This window comes from Dama dama, chromosome 18 (genome assembly GCF_033118175.1).
Source record: "Dama dama isolate Ldn47 chromosome 18, ASM3311817v1, whole genome shotgun sequence".
NCBI classification, from domain to species: domain Eukaryota; kingdom Metazoa; phylum Chordata; class Mammalia; order Artiodactyla; family Cervidae; genus Dama; species Dama dama.
In genome coordinates this window covers 10087202-10109977 of record NC_083698.1, presented here as the reverse complement: position 1 = coordinate 10109977, position 22776 = coordinate 10087202, and the positions used below count along the sequence as shown (strand labels likewise).

At 39.0% G+C, this 22776-nt stretch overlaps 1 protein-coding gene across 1 annotated transcript in view; it reads right to left on the bottom strand.

Moving 5' to 3' along the window:
* Nucleotides 1–5510: 5510 nt before the first annotated feature.
* Nucleotides 5511–22776, bottom strand: part of VPS50 (VPS50 subunit of EARP/GARPII complex) — a 120683-nt gene continuing 103417 nt past the window's right edge. Inside the window, exons 23-28 of the mRNA XM_061164911.1 lie at nt 18005–18153; nt 16660–16756; nt 15081–15239; nt 11821–11942; nt 9867–10056; nt 5511–6217 (exon numbers count right to left, since the gene is read on the bottom strand). Of these exons, the coding sequence (XP_061020894.1) occupies nt 6098–6217; nt 9867–10056; nt 11821–11942; nt 15081–15239; nt 16660–16756; nt 18005–18153 (837 nt within the window). The 3' untranslated portion in view covers nt 5511–6097. The remainder of the gene's footprint in view (nt 6218–9866; nt 10057–11820; nt 11943–15080; nt 15240–16659; nt 16757–18004; nt 18154–22776) is intronic.

The following is a 22776-nucleotide window of genomic DNA, read 5'->3' as shown; positions in this document are numbered from 1 at the left end:
CCGCAGACCACACCGCTGCTAGAAGCCGTGAGGGGAAGAGCGCTGGGTTCAAGCGCCACTTTCATGCCTTGCAATGTGACTTTGGGAGGAAGGCTCCACCCTTCTGGACCACAGTCTCCATCTCCACCAAAAAAAGTTCATGTAACAACCACCATCTATTGAACTCTTCCTAAATGCTGGGCACCGTAAAGAACTTCTTCTCACATTTTCTTTTATTCTTACAACAGCTCGATGAAGTGGGTACTATGATTATCCCACCTTAGATAAACAAATTTAAAATTATTGACACAGAAGGGTAACTAGAGACCAGGCAAGAATGAAACAATATGAACCCATCAGAAGCCCAGTTACCAACACATACCCAACTCATGCCAAGCTCCTTCTACCAAATCAATTGGCCCCTCTCTCCATCTGATTCAGTTAATTGCCGAGAGAATCAAAGACAAAAGTCTCTGTAAAACATAATACATTATATTTTATTCCTGCAGCTCTACTTGTCTCGCTGCTTGTGACTTGGGCGCTTAAAACTGTCTTGGGAGAATCTTTCTGATTCCACTCAAATCACAGTGGAGGACACACACACGCTTGGTGGCCTGTTCAAACACTAGTTATAGAGGCTCATATGGGGAAGGCAATGAGCTAACATTTATTTCACAGGAAAGTATCCATTCTTATCCTAAAGTGGAAGGGAAAAAAGAAAAAACTGTCCAAAAATGAAAAAAAAAAAAAAAAAGGCCCCCTCAGCAGTCTGTTTTGGAATAGCTATTTTGCCATCCTTCCTTTGAGGAAAAAGTTGCAACTGAACAACTTCTCTGGGTCACTTCGTGTGTGTGTGTGTGTGTGTATGTGTGTGTGTGTGTGTGTGTGTGTGTGTGTGAAGGCAGTGGTTCACTTCCTTGCTGGCTCAGTGGTAACAAAGCCACCTGCCAATACAGGAGACTCGGGTTCGATCCCTGAGTTAGGAAGATCCCTGGGTCAGAAAGATCCCCTGGAAAAGGGCATGGCAACCCATTCCATTATTCTTGCCTGGAGAATCCCATGGATAGGGGAGCCTGGCGGGCTACAGTTCATGGGGTCACAGAGTTGAACACAGCCGAGCAACTGAACAACAGAGTTTTGTTAAAACACTGACTATGATGTCCCACCCTGAGTTTCTGATTCCAAAAGTCCCCGCTACACAAGCAGGTTCTCAGGTGATACTGAGGCTGCTGACTGGGAACCACATTTTGAGAACCACTGGTCTAGGGCAGTCTATTAAAACAAGTCAACCTTCGTCTCAGGCAGCCTGCAGGTGTGAAGAAAAAAAAATTAAGGAATAGAAGTTCAGTTTAAAACTTCTTTTTAAACTGTTATTATTTCAGCTTCCAGTGCCAGTGGGCACTTCTCTTCAACAATCACTGAGTAATTAATGCTTTTCTCAGTACCAAGAAGTCAATAAACAAGCATCAATTATGTCTGATCCAGGATGAGGAGCTCTGGAGTGTAAAGAAGTGAATTTGTGACAGTCCTGCCCAAACAAACTGCCCAGGCATTCAGGACAGGTTAGGGAGGAACTCTTGTTGGAGGAGTCCAAGTACTGGCATCTCATCTATTCGACCACACCATCCATTGTGCCATTTTGAGGAAAGTAAGATTCTCTGCTATCAAGATGCACAAGGAAACACATAGATGGATGCTCTGAGTTGTTTTCTTCTGTACAAAGACTCTCTTCTGCCTTTAGCTGATGGGGCCAGTGAAGGAGATTCGTTCCTTTAAATGCAAAGATTAAAAGTATAATTCGAATGCCTGTAGATATAGCCTAGCCTGCCCTGCCCACATCTGACTCGTTATTGAATAACATCTGCTCTTTTTCACTTGCGTCTCCTGCTTGGATGCTCAGGACCCCTGAGCCCGCCACATTTCGTTTCCTCCTTTCTCCCTCCCTTCCGTGCACCAACCGCCCTGGCCTTTCTCATCTTCAGGCACACTCTTCCCTGTCTCCTCATCAAACTCCTCCTCTCCCTCAGCCTCCAGGTGCACATCTCTTCCTCGGTGGAGTCTTTCCTGACGCCTACTCCAGAAGTTTCCTTCGGAGCACTCCCCAGAATGAAGTGTGTTTGGCTTGCATCTCCTTATCCGCTAGACTTAACGCTCCCTGAGGGCAGCTGTTATCTGTCCAATCCACCAGAGCCTTGCCGGTACCAGGCAGACCCTGGGCTCACCCTGGGGCTCACTCAGGTTGCCTGGGTGATGAGCCGACCATAGAGGAGGGATTGTACTGAAATTCATCTTCCCAAAGAAAACGGCCTTCTCCTCCCAGACAAAGAAACGACGACATCCACAGACCCCAGGTCACTAGGTGGTGAGCTGCTCTGAAACTGAAAGTGTTAGTCACTCGGTCATGTCTCTCTGTGACCCCATGGACTATAGCCTGCCAGACTCCTCTGTCCGTGGAGTTCTCTAGGAAAGAATGCTGGAGTGCGTAGCCATTCCCTTCTCCAAGGGATCTTCTCAACCCAGGGATTGAACCAGGGTCTCCCTGCATTGCAGGCAGATGCTTTGCCATCAGAACCACCAGGGAAGCCTGCTAAGTTGCTCTACTTGCCATTAAAAAACTCTCCCCTAATGCTGTCTCACCTCTCTGATGACAACGGCAAGGGAATAAGGGACAAAGCCTTCTCTTTTTCTTTGTCTCAGGCTTGTGAAGGTCCCCATGAAAGTCTATTCCTTAACCCAGTGGATGTGATGTGGAAATTGTCCTGAGCCCAGCTGTAAGGTAACACTGAAAAAAAATGATGCAGGTGTTAACACTTAGCAACATTCACAAAAGGATATGCCAATCAAGAAAAGTATCAGAACTAGTGAACTACTTTCCACCATCATTTTGGATGAGTTACAAATTCTCATGTATAGTCTGACACAGCTTTGTCCTTGGGAGAGTGGCACAGATTAAATTTTTTGACGGCCTCTTATTGAGCAAATATTTTCCATGATAATAATAAAAAATCTGTAAAAAGCTGCACCAGTCTTAACATTTACAAAGAATACACCAGAGTATTAATAATTTTCTTGTCATTAACCATTGTGTCCAGCATTAAATATCACTTTGTTAACCACTAAGTCCGCATTAAAATTATCCCAAAAAGTAAATATAAAATAGAAATATTCTTCCCCTGGACCACTTCTTTTTGCTCTGAGCACAACTTATATTTCACCTTCAGGCATACTTTTTCATTTGAAAAGATAACTATGTTTTCAAAGTGAACTGAATTACAAGACTTTTTATTTCAGTGAGTGGGTAAAGAAAAAGCTATTTAATCTAAACTTAAAGTTTCACTTTAGCACTCAGCTGAACAGAAAATTTCAAAGGAAATTCTGCTTAAAGATATGATAAAATACCATATGGTCCTGACTTCAAGAAAATTCTATTTCATTTTGTAAGTGGAGCACATGAGCTTATTATTAGTCAAAGAGATCTTATAAGATCTCTATAGGTTTTATAAACTGAAGCAAACTAGTTCACTTGAATTGCTATGTATCTCCCTGGTATTTTTTAATGGGAGACAATGCATTTATAGAAATCATCATTCTTTCTCAGGGGTAATTTACCAGACTCTCATATCAATTTAAAATCTTGAATTCTACAGAACACATTCATACAAAATTCCAGTTAAGGAATACTTAGACACTAAATGTTTTATAAAGTTTCTAGAACATGTAAAATTCCATTTACATCCTCAAGCTTTTCAATTCTATTTATCTTAAAATCAGTTTCATAAGACTGGATGGGAGGGGAGTTTGGGGGAGAATGGATACATGTATGTGTATGGCTGAGTCCCTTCGCTGTTCCCCTGAAACTGTCTCAACATCGTTAACCAGCTACTCCCCAATGCAAAATAAAAAGTTTTAAAAATATCAAGAAAAAAAATTAGTTTCATAAAATGTTCTATGGTTATAATTCAGTATCATTACAATAGCATATTTGAGGAATGTCTGGTAACTTTCTTTTAAAGTAATTTAAAGATTCAAATATCTTGTTATTATTTTAAAATCATTTACACTTATGAAGCTACCTTTTAATGAAAAAACAAATAAAATACTTTTCTTAAAAAGTATCAAAAAGATGTAGCACTTTTATTTTCAAGATGGGGAAAGCAAAGTACAGGTGAGCTAAAAGGGCTCTCCAACTGATTTGGCTGTCTCCAACAAGATAAATAATTCTCCTGTATCTATTGTTATTACCCAGGAAAACGCCCTTCCGGGCAGATAACTGCTGATCATACAATCTGGAGTGAACTAAAGTAGAAATGAAAGAAAACCAACTATAAACTCTATGTGAAAACGAAGAAGTAAGCAGGGCCTAACAACTGAGAAATAAATGAGACTGGTTAGCTCTTCCCCTGCCCAGCTGACCATGCATTTAAACGCAAGGACTAAGCTTATCTCCTGTTCGCTTTCCACAAGTGGCTGCACACAGATAACGGTTACCTGCAGGATCCACCTCACAAGCACACAGTCTAGTTCCACAAGATCACTGTGGAGTGTATGAATGGCGCCACGTTCATGCCTTTTCACAAGAGCGAAGATTTACGGTCAATATTAAATTGACAGCAAATGAATAGGGAAGTGAGAGGTGGAAAACGAAAAATGCATGACACAGGTCCACACTCGCTCCCCTCACGCAGACATATTCTCAAAGTGCTTCGTGTCATCTCCCGCCAGTTACAGGTATCTGCGGGGACCAGTCAACGCTGAGTGGCCATCACCTCTTTGTCACCTCTGTGCTTGATCAGGTGCCACGCTGCGCCCCTGACTTCAGCTCTCAAAGACTCACAGGACCCAAGGCCCTTTTCTCAGGAGATGCTTCAGGATTCTGTGAGCTAGCAATGTTACAGGTCATGTCAAGTAATCCAGAACCAACACCAAAAGCTTCTACTCCCCCATCAGAAAGAATATGCAAAAAATTTCTTAGCAGACAGCTGGCAGGAGTGCACAGGCAATTGATTTTCATGTCATATGTGACGGTAGAAGATCCTTAGCTTCAAAGAAGATTTCAGAGTAACAGGACACAGTTACTCAAAACTAACTTAGTTCCAAAGTTTATCACCGGCTAACTGACACTGTATCTGTGATACGAAGCAGATACTTAAGAATGGCGGACATACGATCCTATACCTATGCCTGACTAACTGGCGATTCTTTCCCTGAATCACCTAAGCCAGGTTTTGCTGTTCTAAGACAAAAGTTAAATTCAAAGAGAACAAAGCTTACAGGAGAAAAAAAAAAAAAAAAGAAGTCCATTATTTAAAAAGAAAAAAAGGGAGGGAGGGAAGAAGGAAGTCCCACAATCACCATTCTGCTGGCCACTCAGGTGCTGAAGAGGTTTACCCAATGAAATTACTTCTCACACTGATTTCAGGATACAAGACCATTAAAATTAGAACACGGTTAAAAAAAAAAAAAGGAATTCCATTATACTTTCATGCAATCTGTCTGCTGTGAAAAAATACCAAAACGCAGTCTCATTTGATCATGTTAGAGTATAATATTTATTAAATTTCATCATTTATGATCACTGTGTCATTAACTCTAACAGAAATATTGACATTTAAAAACACAGAGAGCATACTGATTTTTCAACTATTTAGCTTACATGTACTTTTCAACTGTCATGCAGTGTTCATAATTAAGAGACATTACACATTAACCCTCTTGTATTACACTTATTAAGAAGTAAATTTGAGGGTAGAAAAATGCCAACATAAATTCATTCTCCGAAAGCGCCCGTGAGTGTACTGTCACTGTTCCTTCTGATCATATACTTAGAGTACATTCTTCAGTAAAATGCGTAACTGTAGTCATGTAACAATAGTTACGATGAGGCAATATCATTTCAAGAAAGGAATACAACAAATGAGACCAAAAATTGAAGAGCTGAGATCACGGCATATAAAAATCATTTGCAAAGACCACATAAACTTCAGTGTTTTCCACTTTCAGCTGCAAAGAGCATGCACAGTTTTCTTAGGACGGCTGTCGGCAGCGCGTGAAAAACGGGCTTTCATGTCACGCGCGCTGAGAGACCATCAGGGCCACCGAGGAAAAAGAACTGCGTTCATTATCTTTTGGGTCTGTCTATATCATCTATAGCTGAGAGAAGTTTTTGTCTTGCTTTCTTATTGATGTGGGATCCCAGGCAAACATTTACCAGGTTGGTCAGCTGCTTTGTTGAATACTCCTGCTCAAAAAAAGAAGATTTGAATTTAGTAAACTGATACACATGTGTGTGATCAATGCAGAAAAAGAACAGGCAGATAGATAATCAGGACTCAGTGGGTAATTACTGAGCACTACAAATCAGTGGAAAGCAGTGGAAATTATAACTGAGACATGGAAAACAAACTGGTTACAGAGTTGTAATAAGGGAATAAGAGCATCTACAGCATGAATTTGAAACAGGAACCACCAGAATCTTTTTAATATGGCACGTGCATGTAATGATGCTCAGTCACTAGTTGTTTCTGACTCTGTGACTCCATGGACCGTAGCCCATCAGGCTCCTCTATCCATGGAATTCTCCAGGCAAGAATACTGGAGTGGGTTGCCATTTCCTTCTCCAGGGGATCTTCCCAAACCACGGAATGAACCTGCATCTCCTGCACTGTCAGGCCCCGCTGAGCCAGGGAAGCCCTTCACGTGGCACATAAGACGCCAACGCTCACTATCTTTAAGGTCACACACTGTGCCTCTTTCTGTGACGGTCTTTGTCATCAAGTTATCAAAATACACCGACATTTCAAGAACTTATGTACATATAATAAAATGCTACTAAGTAAGTAGCTTCTAGCACTGCACATTTTACACATTTTAGATAAAAGAAAAAAAAGTCTCCAAACACAGAACAACTCTTCTGAGACATAACAAATGAATAAGGTAATAACAAAGATCAGAAAATTATTGGTTCTTAAACCCTTGTATCTTAACGGTAGCTAGAAAGTAAAACTGAAGTCACAGCTAATCCGTGAACAACTCAGGGATTAGGGGTGCTTTCCACACAGTGGAAAACTTGCACACAATTTATAGCTGGCCCCCCTCATCCGATGTCCCTCCATGTTAAAGAATTTAACCAACTGAGGATAATGTAGATATTCACTATTGAAGAAAACTGTATATAAGTGGACCTGTACAGTTCAAATCCATGTTTTCTGACGGTCAACTGTCTAAGTATTTTTTTTGCTGTACAAATTGATTTAGTTCCTGGATTTCAGATAAGTTGTCAGGATGAGCATGATGAACAGGACTCATGAGAAAGTTCTGCATCTTGATTTGGTTCTGGAGAATTAAGACCAAGAGTTCAGCAAGGGAAAGAGCTGTGTTCTATCATCTAATGAGAAAAGAACATGTCTTCACTGGAGACAACATTAAAGATAGTACATCTTCAAAATACAGGAAAGAGTTCTTTTTAATAATTCAGCAAACTGCTCAGTTTGTGTGTCTGATCTCTGAGAGCACCTGTCAACACCTGGTGAATTCTCTCAAGTGATGACTCAACATTTAGGAAGTGCCACCTAGGCACCACACCAGGCATTGTGGAAAGAGCTCTAGAAAACAGGGCAATCTTGCTGAAAGGAAAATTTCACTGTATTACAATTATCAGTGAGTAAAGCTCTTCTGAAACACTAAGCTATGACAAACTTAGACAGCATATTAAAAAGCAAAGACATCACTTTGCTGACAAAAGTCCGTATGATCAAAGCTATGGTTTTGCCAGTAGTCACGTACAGATATGAGAGTTGGACCATAATGAACGCTGAGTGCTAAAAAATTGATGCTTTCGAATTGTGGTGCTAGAGAGGACTCTTGAGAGTCCCTAGGACTGCAAGGAGATCAAAGCAGTCCATCCTAAAGGAGATCAGTCCTGAATACCCATTGGAAGGACTGATGCTGAAGTTGAAGCTCCAATACTTTGGCCACCTGATGTGAAGAACTGACTCACTGGAAAAGACTCTGATGCTGGGAAAGATTTAAGGTAGGAGGAGAAGAGGATGACAGAGGATGAGATGGTTGGAAGGCATTACTGACTCAATGGACATGACTTTGAGCAAACTCTGGGAAATAGTGAAGGAGGGGAAACCTAGCGTGCTGCAGTTCATGGGGTCACAAAGAGTTGAACACGACTCAGAGATTGAACAACAACAATAAAAAAACGTTAGCCCGCTGTATCAAAAGAAGAAACCTTAAAATGGGCATCTTTCTTACATCAAATAAATCCCTTCCTCAATACCAACTCCAAAGTGTTAACAGCTTAAGTTATGAAATGGATTCTAGCCACATTCAGCAGTTTATCTGCATGTGATCTAGCATCTTGTTCCTCAAATGACAGAGGTCAATGAGACAAAAAGTGCTGACATCTCTCAGTTCTGGTGTACTGATCAAAATCACTGGAAAGATGTACGTTTCTATTTTGCTGTCAAAGATCTGAAACTGCCCTATGGTGGGCACTTCAACACAAAATTCAGGTTAATGGTGCAGACTAAACCTCACTTCCTTTTTCTAAAGTGCTGAAACTAGAAAGGATGTGCCTGATAAATATAAATAATTCCTTACTTCCTTATCCAGTCAGATGAAATAAAAACTTACAAAACTTTCACCTATGATGTTTATAGCATGTGAATGCTAGAGTTACTGATGGAATAAGATTCAGTGAAGATTTCAACACTTTCCATATTTTCATTAAACCCATCTTCACATACTGCCTAACTAGACAAATGATATAACAATCATATAAAAAAGCTCCTCGTATTGAGCATTCTCTGGTGATACATGTTGACTTGAACTGTGTCAAAAATAACACTTAGTACATGTAGTATTTTTCTCTACATATCTATATACTCACACAAAAGAAAAACAATTTTATCTATACTTCAGGTAAAATCTAATGTAGGATGAAGTTAAATTGAGCTATTTAAATAATAAATATTAGTATATTCAATCATTAGGTTTCACTGGTGGCTCAATGGTAAAGAATCTGCTTGTCAATGTAAAAGACGTGGGTTCGATCCCTGCATTGGGAAGATCCCCTGGAGAAGGAAATGGCAACCCACTCCAGTATTCTTGCCTGGAGAAATCCCACAGAGGAGGCACCTGGTGGGCTACAGTCCATGGGGTCACAGAGTCGGACATGACTTAGCAACTAAACAACAAATCCAATCAACATTACTACAGGTCAGTGTGTTCAGACATCATTGTTGATGGCTAGAAGCTTTAAGTTATACATCAATTCAGTTCAGTTCAGCTGCTCAGTCATGCCTGACCCTTTGAGAGCCCATGGGCTGCAGCACGCCAGGCTTCCCTGTCCATCACCAACTCCTGGAGCTTGCTCAAACTCATGTCCATCGAGTTGGTGATGCCATCCCGGGTAGCGGTAGCGGTAAAGAACCTGCCTGCCAACGCAGGAGATGCAGAAGACATGGTTCAATCCCTCGGTCAGAAGATCCTCTGGAGAAGGAAATGGCAATCCACTCCAGCTTTCTAAAAATTATATATAGACTTGAGCTTGAGAATCATTTCAATGTTCCTGTATTTGTCCTGAAGTTCAGCTCTTTTCCTACAACACAGTTGCAGGACAAACATAGCTAAAGTTCAGACTCTGTTTTTTCCAGATAATTACTGTTACAGTTCACAAAGTCTCGAAAGGATCTGATGAGGCAAAGGGTGTTGCGCAGACACAATGTGAATATGGTAAAGAACTGGCCTAAGCAGTCCATGCTACCAAAAAAAGAAAGTTTCTGTTTCATCCACATGATTTTGAATTATCTAACATACCACACAAGAACAACACAAAAGACAAAGAATAAAAATTTAATTAACTGCTTCTCAGCTCTCACCCTGTGCTCTTTGATCCAGCGTTCCATGTCATTCTCAGTTAGGTAGTATGCTTTAATATAGGTTTCCACAAATTCTTTATCCGGAATGGGTCTAATATCAGTTAGCTTTTCAAGTTTCATTAAAAACTGTTGAAAATCCAATTGCATCAAGGCACGACCCTCATTACTACACTTCTTGACGTTGGCGTATCTAAGATACATGATAATAAAAAAACACAAGTGATGGGATGGTTAGGAAAAGAAACCTTTAGGCACTTATTACACTTTTCTCTAACCCACATTTGCTGAGATGCTATAAGAAAAAGAGGACGCAAGTGCTGAGTCAGAAGGACTATGTTGTATTTGGGCCCTGTCACTCAGCAATCATTTTACTTATCTGGGCCTCAGTTTTCTCATTTGCAAAGCAAAGAGATCAAGCAACTGCTAAGGTTCTTTGCTGTTCTCCAGGCCAGAGTTCTGCAAAGTCAATTAACATACTCATCTATAAGAAAGTTAAACTGACATGTAAGTTAATCTGGCTGCCAAGAGTTACTTATAAAATTAAGCTATGAATATTCTCAAGTTAGCTTCATAGAACTGTTCAACATAAATACTCAATGCAAAGAAAACAAATGAAATAACTCTCCCATAAACACTCAGCAAACCTAAGAAACAGAAGCATAGAAAGTATATACATATTTCTCATAATAAAACACCTTTATAGACTTATTTCTGAGGCCCCACACTACTAGAAAACTGCATGTTCTAAGGTGGACTAGTAATAAGAATACATTTGTTAACCCTAACAGTACAATTTTACTATTCATTAAGTCAGTGTCTCATTCCTTCCATCACATAAAATGTGGAGAATTCAATCTGAGGAGATGAGGTACTTTCCCTAAGAAAATCTGCAAGAAGACTAGCTTATATTATTTAAAGTGATAAAGCTTTTTTATTTTTTAATAAAGTGTTTATATTGAAATATATAATATTTGTTTGTCACTATTCTACTATTAAACAAATTTATTAACAGTAAAATCCAGTCATGACTGCTGATATAGAAACATCTTGGGATTTATAGCATTGCTGACTTCAATACAAAATGCCAAGGCTGTTGTCAGCTTGTCACCGTCACCTTCCACTTTCTGACACATTCTTTTCTATAACAAATAAGAACTGAAGGGAAATCAGATGAATGACAGTGTGAAAATTCAACTGATGTGCCATTCTAGATCACTGTGAGAGGTCTTTGAAATAGAAGCTTGCTTTCCAGGTATATTTTACATGTATTACTAATTCTTATTTGTGTTCCCGATGTTATGGACAGAGTAAGCATGACCTCTGAGTAAGTGGGAAAATTACTTTTGATCTGTAAACTCAACATATGAAAGATTTATATGGTTTACAAGGATATAATAATGATACTCTGAGCAGTGATATAGTGGTTTTGAGGACTGATTTTGCCATGAGAAAATTAGGAGATATTAAGCCTTCTCTGCATTTCAAAGACTGGGTGAACTTGGAAAAGTTACTTAACCTCTGTAGCCTTGATTTTCTTGGGCAAGGCTATCTTTCTGTTGACAAAACAGAGAACAGTACTACCAAAAAGAGTTTATGTTAGGATTTGGTGATAGAATCCTGTGAAGGGCTTGAAGGGCTTGGTCCAATAAATGACAAATAGTAATCAATGAACAGGATGTATAATAATCATCAGCATAATTATATTTGGTAATAATAGTTTAACTTTCAGATAACCATTAGCTGGTACATTCCTCACTCCTCAACTAGTTGATTCTAAGTCAACAGAAAGAAAAAAAGGGACATAGTGGGATTTAAGGTCTCTGAATTATTATAATGAGACTGTCTGACATTTATCACTATCTCTTATCTATTCTCTGCATCTGTTGGTGATAACACATAATGTTATTCATATATTATGACTGAAGAATCAGATATGCTTTCATGGAAAACTTACCCTTCCACAATAGTTCTATTAGCCAGGCGTATACAATGTTCCCAAAGTATATTAGACACAGGCAAGGGTATCCGAACTCTCTTAGAAACTTCATTTAACCGCATGTTAAACTGCTCAAATTCCTAAGAAAAATCATAGCCATTTGTGAATACAATCATAATGCTTTCCCATCTTAGAGGCAAAAAAAACCTAAAAGACTCAGAATGAAATCAAGTAAAACAAAAAGAGATAAAGACCAAGCTAATTTGGACTTACTGTGAAGTATATGAAATTGACTAATCATGTTGTAATATAGAGCACACTACATTTCCTCTCAAAAGAAGTAAGTGCCATTAACTGATTAAACAATATTCAAATGTTTCTACATCTCAAATTTTCTATGACTGTCAGTATGAATTAAAAGGCTTAATAACTAGTATGTCTTTAAAAATATCTTCAAGAGACCCAGATTTTTAAAAACAATGTTTTAATGAGCTTTCAACTCAGAGTAAACTATTTGTAATTTGTAGCTATACTTGTTAGAGAGCAGTCTGATAAATTATTCTCTTTCCTAAACATTCTTTTAAAGTAAGTGTCAATAAATGATTACATACTGAAAGAGTCAAGTCATATAATAGCTGTAAATTTTCAGCACCAAAAAAGCTCCAATTTATCTCATTACCTATAGAAAAACTGAACATTTTTATTACTCATCAGTACCTTTTATAATACTACTTTCCTAAAAATAAAAACATATATAATTTAGACAATTCTAACAACATGAAAACAGCAGATGGCTCACCCTTCAATAAATTTATATTTCTGATTTCTTTGGACTATTATCATCTAAATATGTTCATTAACAAAAGTAAATGCTGTTGATTCTTTCTTGACAATACAGTTCAAATAAATTTAACAGCCCTTAAAACAGTATTTTTTTCCTTAAGTTTCCTCAATAAAGAAGCTATGCAATACGGAACAAGTCAAGACTGACAATGTGTTCAAATAACACACAGGTTAGAAAAAAAATCTAATCTGATCATCACCAGTGAAGCTACTATTACATGATGGTTGTGTTATCCTTAGCTACTTCCTAGATCACAATTTTTTTGATGATTAATTCTTTGACAAGTTTTAATTATTTATGAGAAAGAAGTGGGTCTTCAATCCATTAAGCTTACTTTTGAAAATCAAAGTAAATAAGTAATTGCTCTTCCCCTTTTTTCATTTCATGAATCTAGCAGAACCAATAGTATTTGCTACCAGATTTATGCTTCACTACAGTGAAAGCTGCTTTAGATTTTAAAAGTCACAATACTTTTTATTAATATTTTAAAGATAAATTTATATGCTTATTATATAAAATGCCATTCTACTCATTGCTAAATCCAATCTTCAAGAATGCTTATTGTTACATGAATAATAAAATTATTTCATTTTACTTATGATCCATTTGGGGCAACAAATGCAGACTGCTTTTACCTAAAGGTTTGGACTTGGGAAAGTAACAAAAAAAACAAAATTCATCATAAAAGTTCCCTTATGAGAGAAAGTCTTAAACCGTTGAAACTTGAGTTCAGGTTAATAATCTCAGTAACACTGGCTCTTCCTTATAATATTTCTTGAAATTAAGACTAATTGAAGCAAATAGTCTCTTTCTAATATATATATATATATATATATATATTTGCTGAGGGCAGAAGTCTCTTTTTTCTTGCATCTCCATAAGTAATGTAATTGTTGTTGTTTAGTGCTAAGTTGTGTCCAACTCTTTGCAGCCCAATGGACTACAGCCCACCAGGCTCCTCCGTCTATAGCATTCTCCAGGTAAGAATACTGGAGTGGGTTGCCATTTTCACCCTCCGGGGGATCTTCCCGACCCAGGGAACCCAAGTCTCCTGCATTGACAGGTGGATTCTTTACCGCTGAGCCATCTTAAGGAAGCCCAAGTACTATAATTAGCAGGTTTTAAAAAACAGAATCAACTTTTCAAAAATAGAACCGTTCAAAAAAGTGTGATTATAAATTACATGTATCTTTTATATCCCATATTAAAATTCCCAGCTGAAGTCTCCTGGGTGCTCGAGAAATCAAAGTCCTTCCAGGGTTGCAATTATCGAGCACGTGCAGATCTTGTGCTAACACCTGGACACTTTTAACTGATCTCGGCACCCCTAGTTCCCTGACTCTGAGGACAGTCTTCAAGTCCTCAACCCAGCCCTCCAGAACAATCCTACACACGCTGGGAGTTGGCACCCCAGATGAATTCGGCTGCTATCTCTGCTTTGATCTCTGGGTTTGTTGACTGGTTCTCAAGTATTCCAGGCTATTATTGACTGCCTTGGATGAAGTAGGTAAGAATGTTTGAGTAAATGAGATAAATAGGGAGCCAGGAAGGGCCAACTTTCTTTTCGCTGACAAATATGAATAGTAACACTTTTCTGAAAGCTGTTTTCCTTTTCTCAGTTAAGCTTTCCTCACCTCAGACATGATGGTGGTTCATTGCCTCACTTCCTTCAGGCCTCTCATCATCACTTTTGAGTCCTTCTTTGACCACAAGGAAATATATGGTATTCCTCCCCCACAACACTCTGCCACTCTCTATCCCTCTTCTGCTGGTTATTTTTTCACAAGACTATTCACCACCTGATACATTATATATTATGTATCTCTTTACTGTTGTCCCTGCTGTAGCATATAAATACCCTGATGGCACATTAAGCTCCTTAATTCAAAACTAACTATATTGCTAGCAGCTAGACCAGTGTTCGACACATGTCAGATGATTTGTAAATATTTCTTGATATATAAATGAAAAAAAACAACAACTATACTTCTTTTCAGAACACTTATAAATGTAAGTCATTAAACACAATGATGTTTGCATAACCCATAGCAAAAGTTAACGTGATTTCTGGGAAAAACCAACTAGAATAGCCAGGAGTATGATCTCTTGCCAATGAATATAAATACACCTATAGAAATGTCTTCTTGTCTCTACAGCCATGGCTATCGAGATTATGTAATATGAAAGGCAGCCAAGACACATTAAACAAACTCTAACTCAAAATGGGAAACTTGTGAGCAAAGACAAAATCTGCAAAGTATTCTTGGGTCTAAAAGAACACAAAATTTGGAAGGAAATCCAAACCCAACCCAATATCACAAAAATGCTCGAATATGGTAAAAACCATAATCTCACGACTTTAGAGTGACTGCAATTACAGGAATAGTTCCATACTATAAACATCTTTAACAAAGGTGTTTCCCAGAATACTTGCCTTTAACAGTGTATCTACATATATGTTGTGCTGTGACATAATTTCTTTTACATCCCATTTCACATTAGCCATTAGGAGCAGCATCTGTTCATAATCAATGGCTTTACCAGCTACAATCCAGTAAATTGGTTTGCGTAGTTCACTGGCCGTTGAGACTGTCTGAAATAAATTTCACAGAAAAACAAACTTTTTCTAAAAGTATCAAATTTATAAAAACTATTTTGCCCCCATTTCTAGTATACTTCGTATCTGAAAATAAAACACTATACATTTGGAGATAAAAATTATGAAAATACTTTAACTTGTGGGCAAAGATCTTACTCAAAACATATAATTTTGAGACATTCAATATGCTTCAGTCCACTGACAATACAACAGTAAAACTACAGATTTTCATGGAGATGAGCAAATATTTCTCAAATTCTTTTGCTTTTCTCCTTTTCCATTCCGATTCCCACACTGCAACTCAAGATCCGATCATCTCTTACCTGAAGTGGTCCAAAAGTCTTCAAGCTGGTCTCCTGTCTTTAGGTTCGCCATCTAAAGTCCGTTCTCCACACCACCCCCAAAGCTCTCTTTCCAAAACACACACCTCACTGTGCTACTCATCACCTCTCTGAAGTCCTCCAGCAGCTTCTCAGCACCCTTGGAGCAATGTCCAGCTCCCAGCTGGGAGCGCTGGATGTCACGTAACTTTAGCTTACTCACTCCAGCCATCTTTCTCATCACCGCCCCTTTGCCCTTGTCTAAGAATCTGGATCTTCCTCAGCTCCACCATGCCTCTCTCCCACCTGTGGGTCTTCATATAGGCCACTGCCTCAGTCGAAATATACCCCGTAAGGGCGATTTGTGTTGTATGGCAGAAACCAATGCAACATTATAAAGCAATTATCCTCCAATATAAAACAAATTGTAGAACTTTTAAAAATAAAAATTAAATTATATAAACCTACAATGAAAGTATATCAAAAGCACAGATTAAAAAATATATATGTACTCCTGACTCAATCTCTTTCTATTTGGTCCAGTTTAAACATCACTTCCTCGAGACAGCATTTCTCTGCCAATTATACCCACCCCATCTCTAGTCAAAGTTAAATACCCTGCCCTGTTTCTTTCCCAGAACTATAGTTTATTGTAATAGGGTTTTTTTCTTTATTTATAATTGAAGGATAATTACAATATTGTGTTGGTTTCTGTCATACATCTGCAAATATCAGCCACAGGTATACACATGCCCCCTCCCTGCTGAGCCTCCCTCCCACCTCCCAACCCATCCACCAGGGGGTCACAGAGCCCTGGTCTAAGTTCCCTGAGTGGTACAGCAAATTCCCACTGGCTGTCTATTTTCCATATGTTAGTGTGTAATACAGTTTTAACTGGCTCTCACGAGACTAAACGTTATATGAGGAGTTCAATAAGTATCTAGTTAATACAGGAATTCATGAATGAATAAACAAATACTCTAATCCAGCTCTCCTGAAGTTGAGACACTGATCATTAGCAAAAAATAAAAAAATAAACAACACGTGACAGTCTTATCTTGCTCACAGTCGAAAGGATACACCAGACGTCTGACCTGAGAATAAAACTGCTGAAGAAAGGGCTTTTTGACCGCAGGCATCACAGCATCCAGATGGGGCTGAAGGAACTCAAACTGTTCAGCCAAGAATACCCTAAAGGGAATGAAGAACCCACCATGTAAACAAAACACAGGATTAGAGCCTGTCAATACTTTTGTGTAACTAATCTTTAAGATCTCTGACCAAAAGTTTAACAAAGTTATTTTCCATTTTAAAGAATGACCGTGCATGGCCACTTGACACACTCATTTACAATTCACACAAGAATTAATGCTGAGTTACCGCTGAACGTGAGTTGATGTGAAAGAAGTGTGACTTCAAGGGAGCTAAGCTGGTTACTACAAGGTATACAGTTACGCTGCTTTGCATGTAAGATATGAGCAGTGACAACGCAAAAGATAGAAAAAAGAATACAATGGTATTTTTTGAAAGGATTTCTTTCAAAGGTCCCATGTAAATTACACACAGCAGACCCATGAATTCACAGATTTGATGCCTGGTGCTTTTCAAAAATAACCCAAACATTCATAACATGAAATAAACTTGGCTGAGGCATACACATGAACTTCAGGGCAGGAGGCTGGTGTGCATGAATGGGAGTCACTCAGCTGGAAGACTGCTGGCAGTCATTCTATCTTTCCCTACCTTTTGTTATATACACAAAAACTCAGAGTATTCTGTCTGACTGTATGCTCAGTTGCTCAGTCATGCCCACATGTTATGGAAGAAGTTATACAGTTTAATTTTATTAAAGAACTTGGTGATTTACAAAGGTCAAGGATCGACTAAATTTAATACTAAATTGACAGTGTAACTACAGTTTCTCTAGAATCATAATTCAATGGGAAAATATAAAGAAATATACTATAACATGGGCTGCCCTGGGGGCTCAGAGTAAAGAATCCGCCTGCCAAAGCATGAGACACAGGTTTGATCGCTGGGTCAGGAAGATCCCCTGGAGAAGGAAATGGCAATCCACTCCAGTATTCTTGCCTGGAGAATTCCCTGGATAGAGGAGCCTGGTGGGCTACAGCCCATGCAGTCACAAAGAATCCGGACACAACTGAGTGACTAAACAGTACCAGCATGCTGTAACATGTTTTTCTGAAGTCTCACTTAAAGCAAGGATCATGCTGCCAAAGAACAAACCTTAAAAGATTTCCCTTCTTCCATTTATACACCTAAAACTCCACCATGCAATTTTAAAAATCGACTGGGACTCTAACTTAGGACATATTTCTCAGAACTACTGAGTAATTTAAGTAATACAGACTACATTGCTTACTTTTATCATCTTTCTTCAATATTTAATGACAAAGCAACTGATTTTTAATAACTTACAAGGATTCTGTGGCGACCACTCTTTCTGCCAACCCATACAATGTGTCCCCAGATGTCAGAACCACTAGGTGACTGAGGTGAGGACTTGGTACCTTCTCCTTTCTCTCTTCTGCTGCTGTGAGCGTGGCAGTGGGGTCAGCTGAAACGTCCTGAAAACACAACACACATACACACACAGAGCCTGAAATAGCAAATCTCAGAGCAATAAACCACACAGTGTTACAAAACTGGAACAATAATTAAAATGCTCTCAGGCATATGTTAATTACACTTAACTTCAGTTTTTTTTCCCTCCTTTTATAGTTCATAATTACTAGAACTTTCCTTGTTATACTAAAGGAAAGTGACCCAACTCCATATAATATTTTTCTAAATGTGGTCAAACAAGAAATCCTTACGAAGTGACAAATATTTCATAGAGACAATAGTGAGAAGTCTTTCAAGAACTTGTAAATGTTGAAAAAGAGACTGCCCCACCAGGATTAAGCTGTTAAAATCCAAAAAACTGTGGTGTGATCAACCCTTTCACATTGAAGTTTTAACCAAGGTAACCTTGGTATATTCCCAAGAAGGTAGGACTAAAATGTAGTTCTAAACTGAAATAGAATCAACTGTATTGTATATGTCTACGGATAGACTGGGATTTCCCTGGTGACTCAGAATGTAAAGCATCTGCCTACAATGCGGGAGACCTGGGTTCAGTCCCTGGGTTGGGAAGATCTCCTGGAGAAGGAAATGGCAACCCACTCCAGTACTCTTGCCCGGAAAATCCCATAGATGGAGGAGCCTGGTAGGCTACATGCTATGGGGTCGCAAAGAGTCGGACATGACTGAGCGACTTCACTTTCACTTTCACGGATAGATTACTGATCTGCAGAAAGATGGCAGATGGAAATAAAAGAAAGGAATGTCCAAAGAGACGAGCGGGCTGAGCCTTAAAAGATCCCTGAAGAAAATTATAGCACAAAACTTGAATATAAACAAAGCTAGAAGTGTACAAAATGTAAATCTAGATTAATTTTTAAATCAATTTTATAATCACAAATCTCTTAACATTTGCCTTATAGAAAAAAAGAGACATCAAATGCAAAGAACTCTGGGAGCATAATAGGTTTATAAATTTAGGAAAATGGAGATAATACATTATAAAACCTTTCAAGTTAGAAAATGGTTTTATTCTTTTAGTTTTTTTTAATAGCCTGTCTTCTACTAAAGGTACTGTCTCTCTTCAATCTCTAATTACTCAATTAGCATTTAAAAGCCATCATTTTGTGAACAACAGTGTTTTCGCTCAGGACGATCAAGATAAGGGAACTATGCAAGTTAATCACTGTCATGGCTCCATTATTTATTTCTTTCTACTAAAAAGTAAAAAAAATTACCCCACTATTGTCAAACAAACAAACAGTCATAAAATTTCATACTGTTTTGTACCAATTGGTTGCCTGGGCTATTATATTTAATAATTTAATTCCGGTGCCTATTTAATCACCACCTACTGGACTGTCCAAGTAAAAAACCTTAGAATCACTCTTGAACCCCCTTTCTTCTCACCTCCATCATGCCTTAACAGACAACTCTCTTGTCTGTTTCTGCCTCATGTCATTACTTCATCAGGACCAAGGCCCCACAACATTCCTGACCGGACCCATTCTAAAAGTCCCCTAATAGTCCCTCTAGCTTCTCCTGTGTCTACCCCACTTTCCACACTGGTTTATTTTTCAATAATACCTAGGTGATTTTTCTAAAATGGACATGTGATCACACCAGTCCATCATTTAAAAATCGCAACTGACAATCCCTTCCTTGTGGAGAAAAAGCCTAAACTTGCTGCCACGACATCACTCCTTTACCACCTTGTCGGTCTTGTTTCCAGATGATTTCTGCACCCTGAGATCTGGTCACACCGGACTGCTTCTTACACCGGTCGTACTGACGCTCCAGAGCTCTTTTCTCCTTGTCTTCCTACTCTTACTTCACTTTTTAAGTGTGAACTCATATTCACCTCTTTCCTGTAAATTTCTCACTCTCCCAAGAAATTTGCGTGTGTTACCATTATCTATCTGTGTTACCTGTATGTGGCATACAGCACAGTCTATCAGTGGTTGCTCCCCCTTACAGCGTCGTGAGTTCCCGAGGGAGGGACCAATTTCACCCTCTTTGTACCTTAAGTTCCTGGCATGCCTCTTGGCATGAGCAGACCCTCCTCAGTTTCACTGATGGAGAGGACAGTAAGAATCTTCTCTTACTCTATTATTCTCTTTCAAGCCCATTCATTCCCATCAGGCGTTTGTCTGCTTCACTCCAAAAAAAAGAGTTAGCCAAGTATCCACTGGCATCCTTAGGGCCAAGTCCAACAGTCAACTCTGAACATCCATCTCTGAATATTCCTCCCGACCTCTGAACCCAGCAGTGCTCCCGCCTTAATTCCTGACACTTCTCTTACTGATATTCTACTCCCTACACAATTTCATCCAGTCTAACAGAGTTAAATGCCATCCACATGCCAGCAGCTCAAAATTTAAGCCCTGACCAGTCTCTCATCTTCAGCTGATTTAACATATCTGAAACTGAACCCCTGATGTCCTCCTGAAACATGCGGCTTCTTTAGCCTTATCCACCCCACTGATGGCACAGGCTCCAGAAGTCAGCTGCCATCCTTGACGCTTCTCAGTGTCAAAGTCCTCTTGTAACCCATCAACAAGTCTTGATGGGTCTACCTTCAAAACAGACCCATTTGGGGAAACATGCTCAAGAAGAGCAAGAAAGTCACTGAGATGTCAACATGACATAAGCAAATGGTATGTGCTTACTGCGCCCTTAAATGGAAAAGCTTCTAAACAGGACCTATGTTTCAGCTCACACCAGGAGAGTAAGGAAAGGATATACAGCCCTCTGAAGACTTTAAGAAACGAAACCGTCATCTTTATTCTCACAGTGCAAGTTACATTTATAGCTTTTTCTGCCACTAATGTACTAACACAAAGAAAATTCATATTTATGGACTTCTCTGGATCAATTTAGAATACAACTTTTCTTATCAAAGATTCAAAGTTGGCCAAAGGTCTTAAAGCAAACAATTTATAGCATCACCAGGTAGATAACTAAAAATTCACATTTCTGGTACCACCACCACCTATGCCAGCCCTCTTTCCTACTTGTTCACTATCAGGCCATTTTTTTCAGACTTTTATTTCATGTGTCAAACAAATTTTCTTAGTTTACAGTGAATTTACATGATAAACAGTTTCAGGTGGTGTTTTAAAGAACACAATGATTTGATTCTGCCTTTTACAGCTTAAAGACAAGCAAAACTTAAAAAATATGAAGAAAAAAATACTACTTCCATCCAGTGGTTTCAGATTGATTAGGTTATAATTTGTTTTAACAGACAAGAAATATATTGAATAGCAAGAAACCAATTAATGTTCTCTGCCAGTGTAGATGCAAATTAATGAAGATGATTTATATACCAGCTTATGGAAACCTGAGATCAAGGTCTAGTAAACAACAAATATATTTTTTAAAATAATAAAACAATGCTTATCAGTATGAGTAACAATTTAACATGCAAACCACTGGAAACTAATGGGAATTTTCAGAAAAACTTCTGGTGTACTGCTGTAGAGTCTTATCCATCAGAGGAGTCAGGACTCCGGAGAGACTCTGTCAAAGGTCAGTGCTCCTTACAGACTGAAGGGGATTGACAGCCTGCATAGGCTTCTGGTCCAAGGTGCAGAAGAATAAGGTCTTAAAAAAAGATATCTTTAGGAACTTTCCCAGTGGTTGAGAGTCCAACTGCCAATGCAGGGGGACACGGGTTTGACCCCTGGTCTGGGAAGATTCCACATTCCACAACTACTGAGCCCACGTGCCCCAGCTATGGAAGCCCGTGAGCCTAGAGCCTGTGCTCTGTGACAAGAGAAGGCATCGCAGCAAGAAGCCCGCACACCACAGCGAAGAGCAGCCCCGCTGGGCCACAACTAGAGAAGCCCGTGCACAGCAATAAAGACCCGGAGTGCAGCCAAAAATAAACAAATAAATATCTTTAAAAGACAAGGTACCAAAGGAAAAATCTATTTATTAGGGAGGGGTTTGTCTCCAGTTTAAAAAAAAATGCATTTATAACATTGACTATTATACCAATTTAGGGGCTTCCCTCATAGCTCAGTTGGTAAATCATCTGCCTGCAATGCAGGAGACCCAGGTTCGATTCCTGGGTTGGGAAGATCCCCTGGAGTAGGAAATGGCAACCCACTCCAGTATTCTTGCTTGGAGAATCCCATGGACAGAGGAGCCTGACAGGTTACACTCCATGGGATCGTAAGAGTTGGACATGACTCAGCGACTAAACCACAAACCACCAGGACAAAAGGTCTCCAATGCATCAAGAGCTGGTCTGACAGATGCTACAGACACATTGTTAATAGTAGATGGGTGACAGCTTGTCTTAAGGAACAGCTAGTTTGGTCACTATTTACCAGATCATGCTCTTTCATTACACACTGTATTAAATCCACACCTCAAGGGTCAGATCTGGAACTGTGGCTTGACAATCATAAGCTAGTAGCTAGCAGAGCTACCAGAGAAACACCAGCATGAATGACTCTAGTGGTATATTTTGGCCCATCTATCATCAGGCATTCAGCCAGAGACAAGAAAAAATTCAGCTGTGGACTAAGATCTGGAAAACAAGATCTTCAGGTCAAGGTCATACTCAGTGTCAAACGAGGAGAAGCAAAATCAAAACAGATAAATGCCAATAGGGCTGA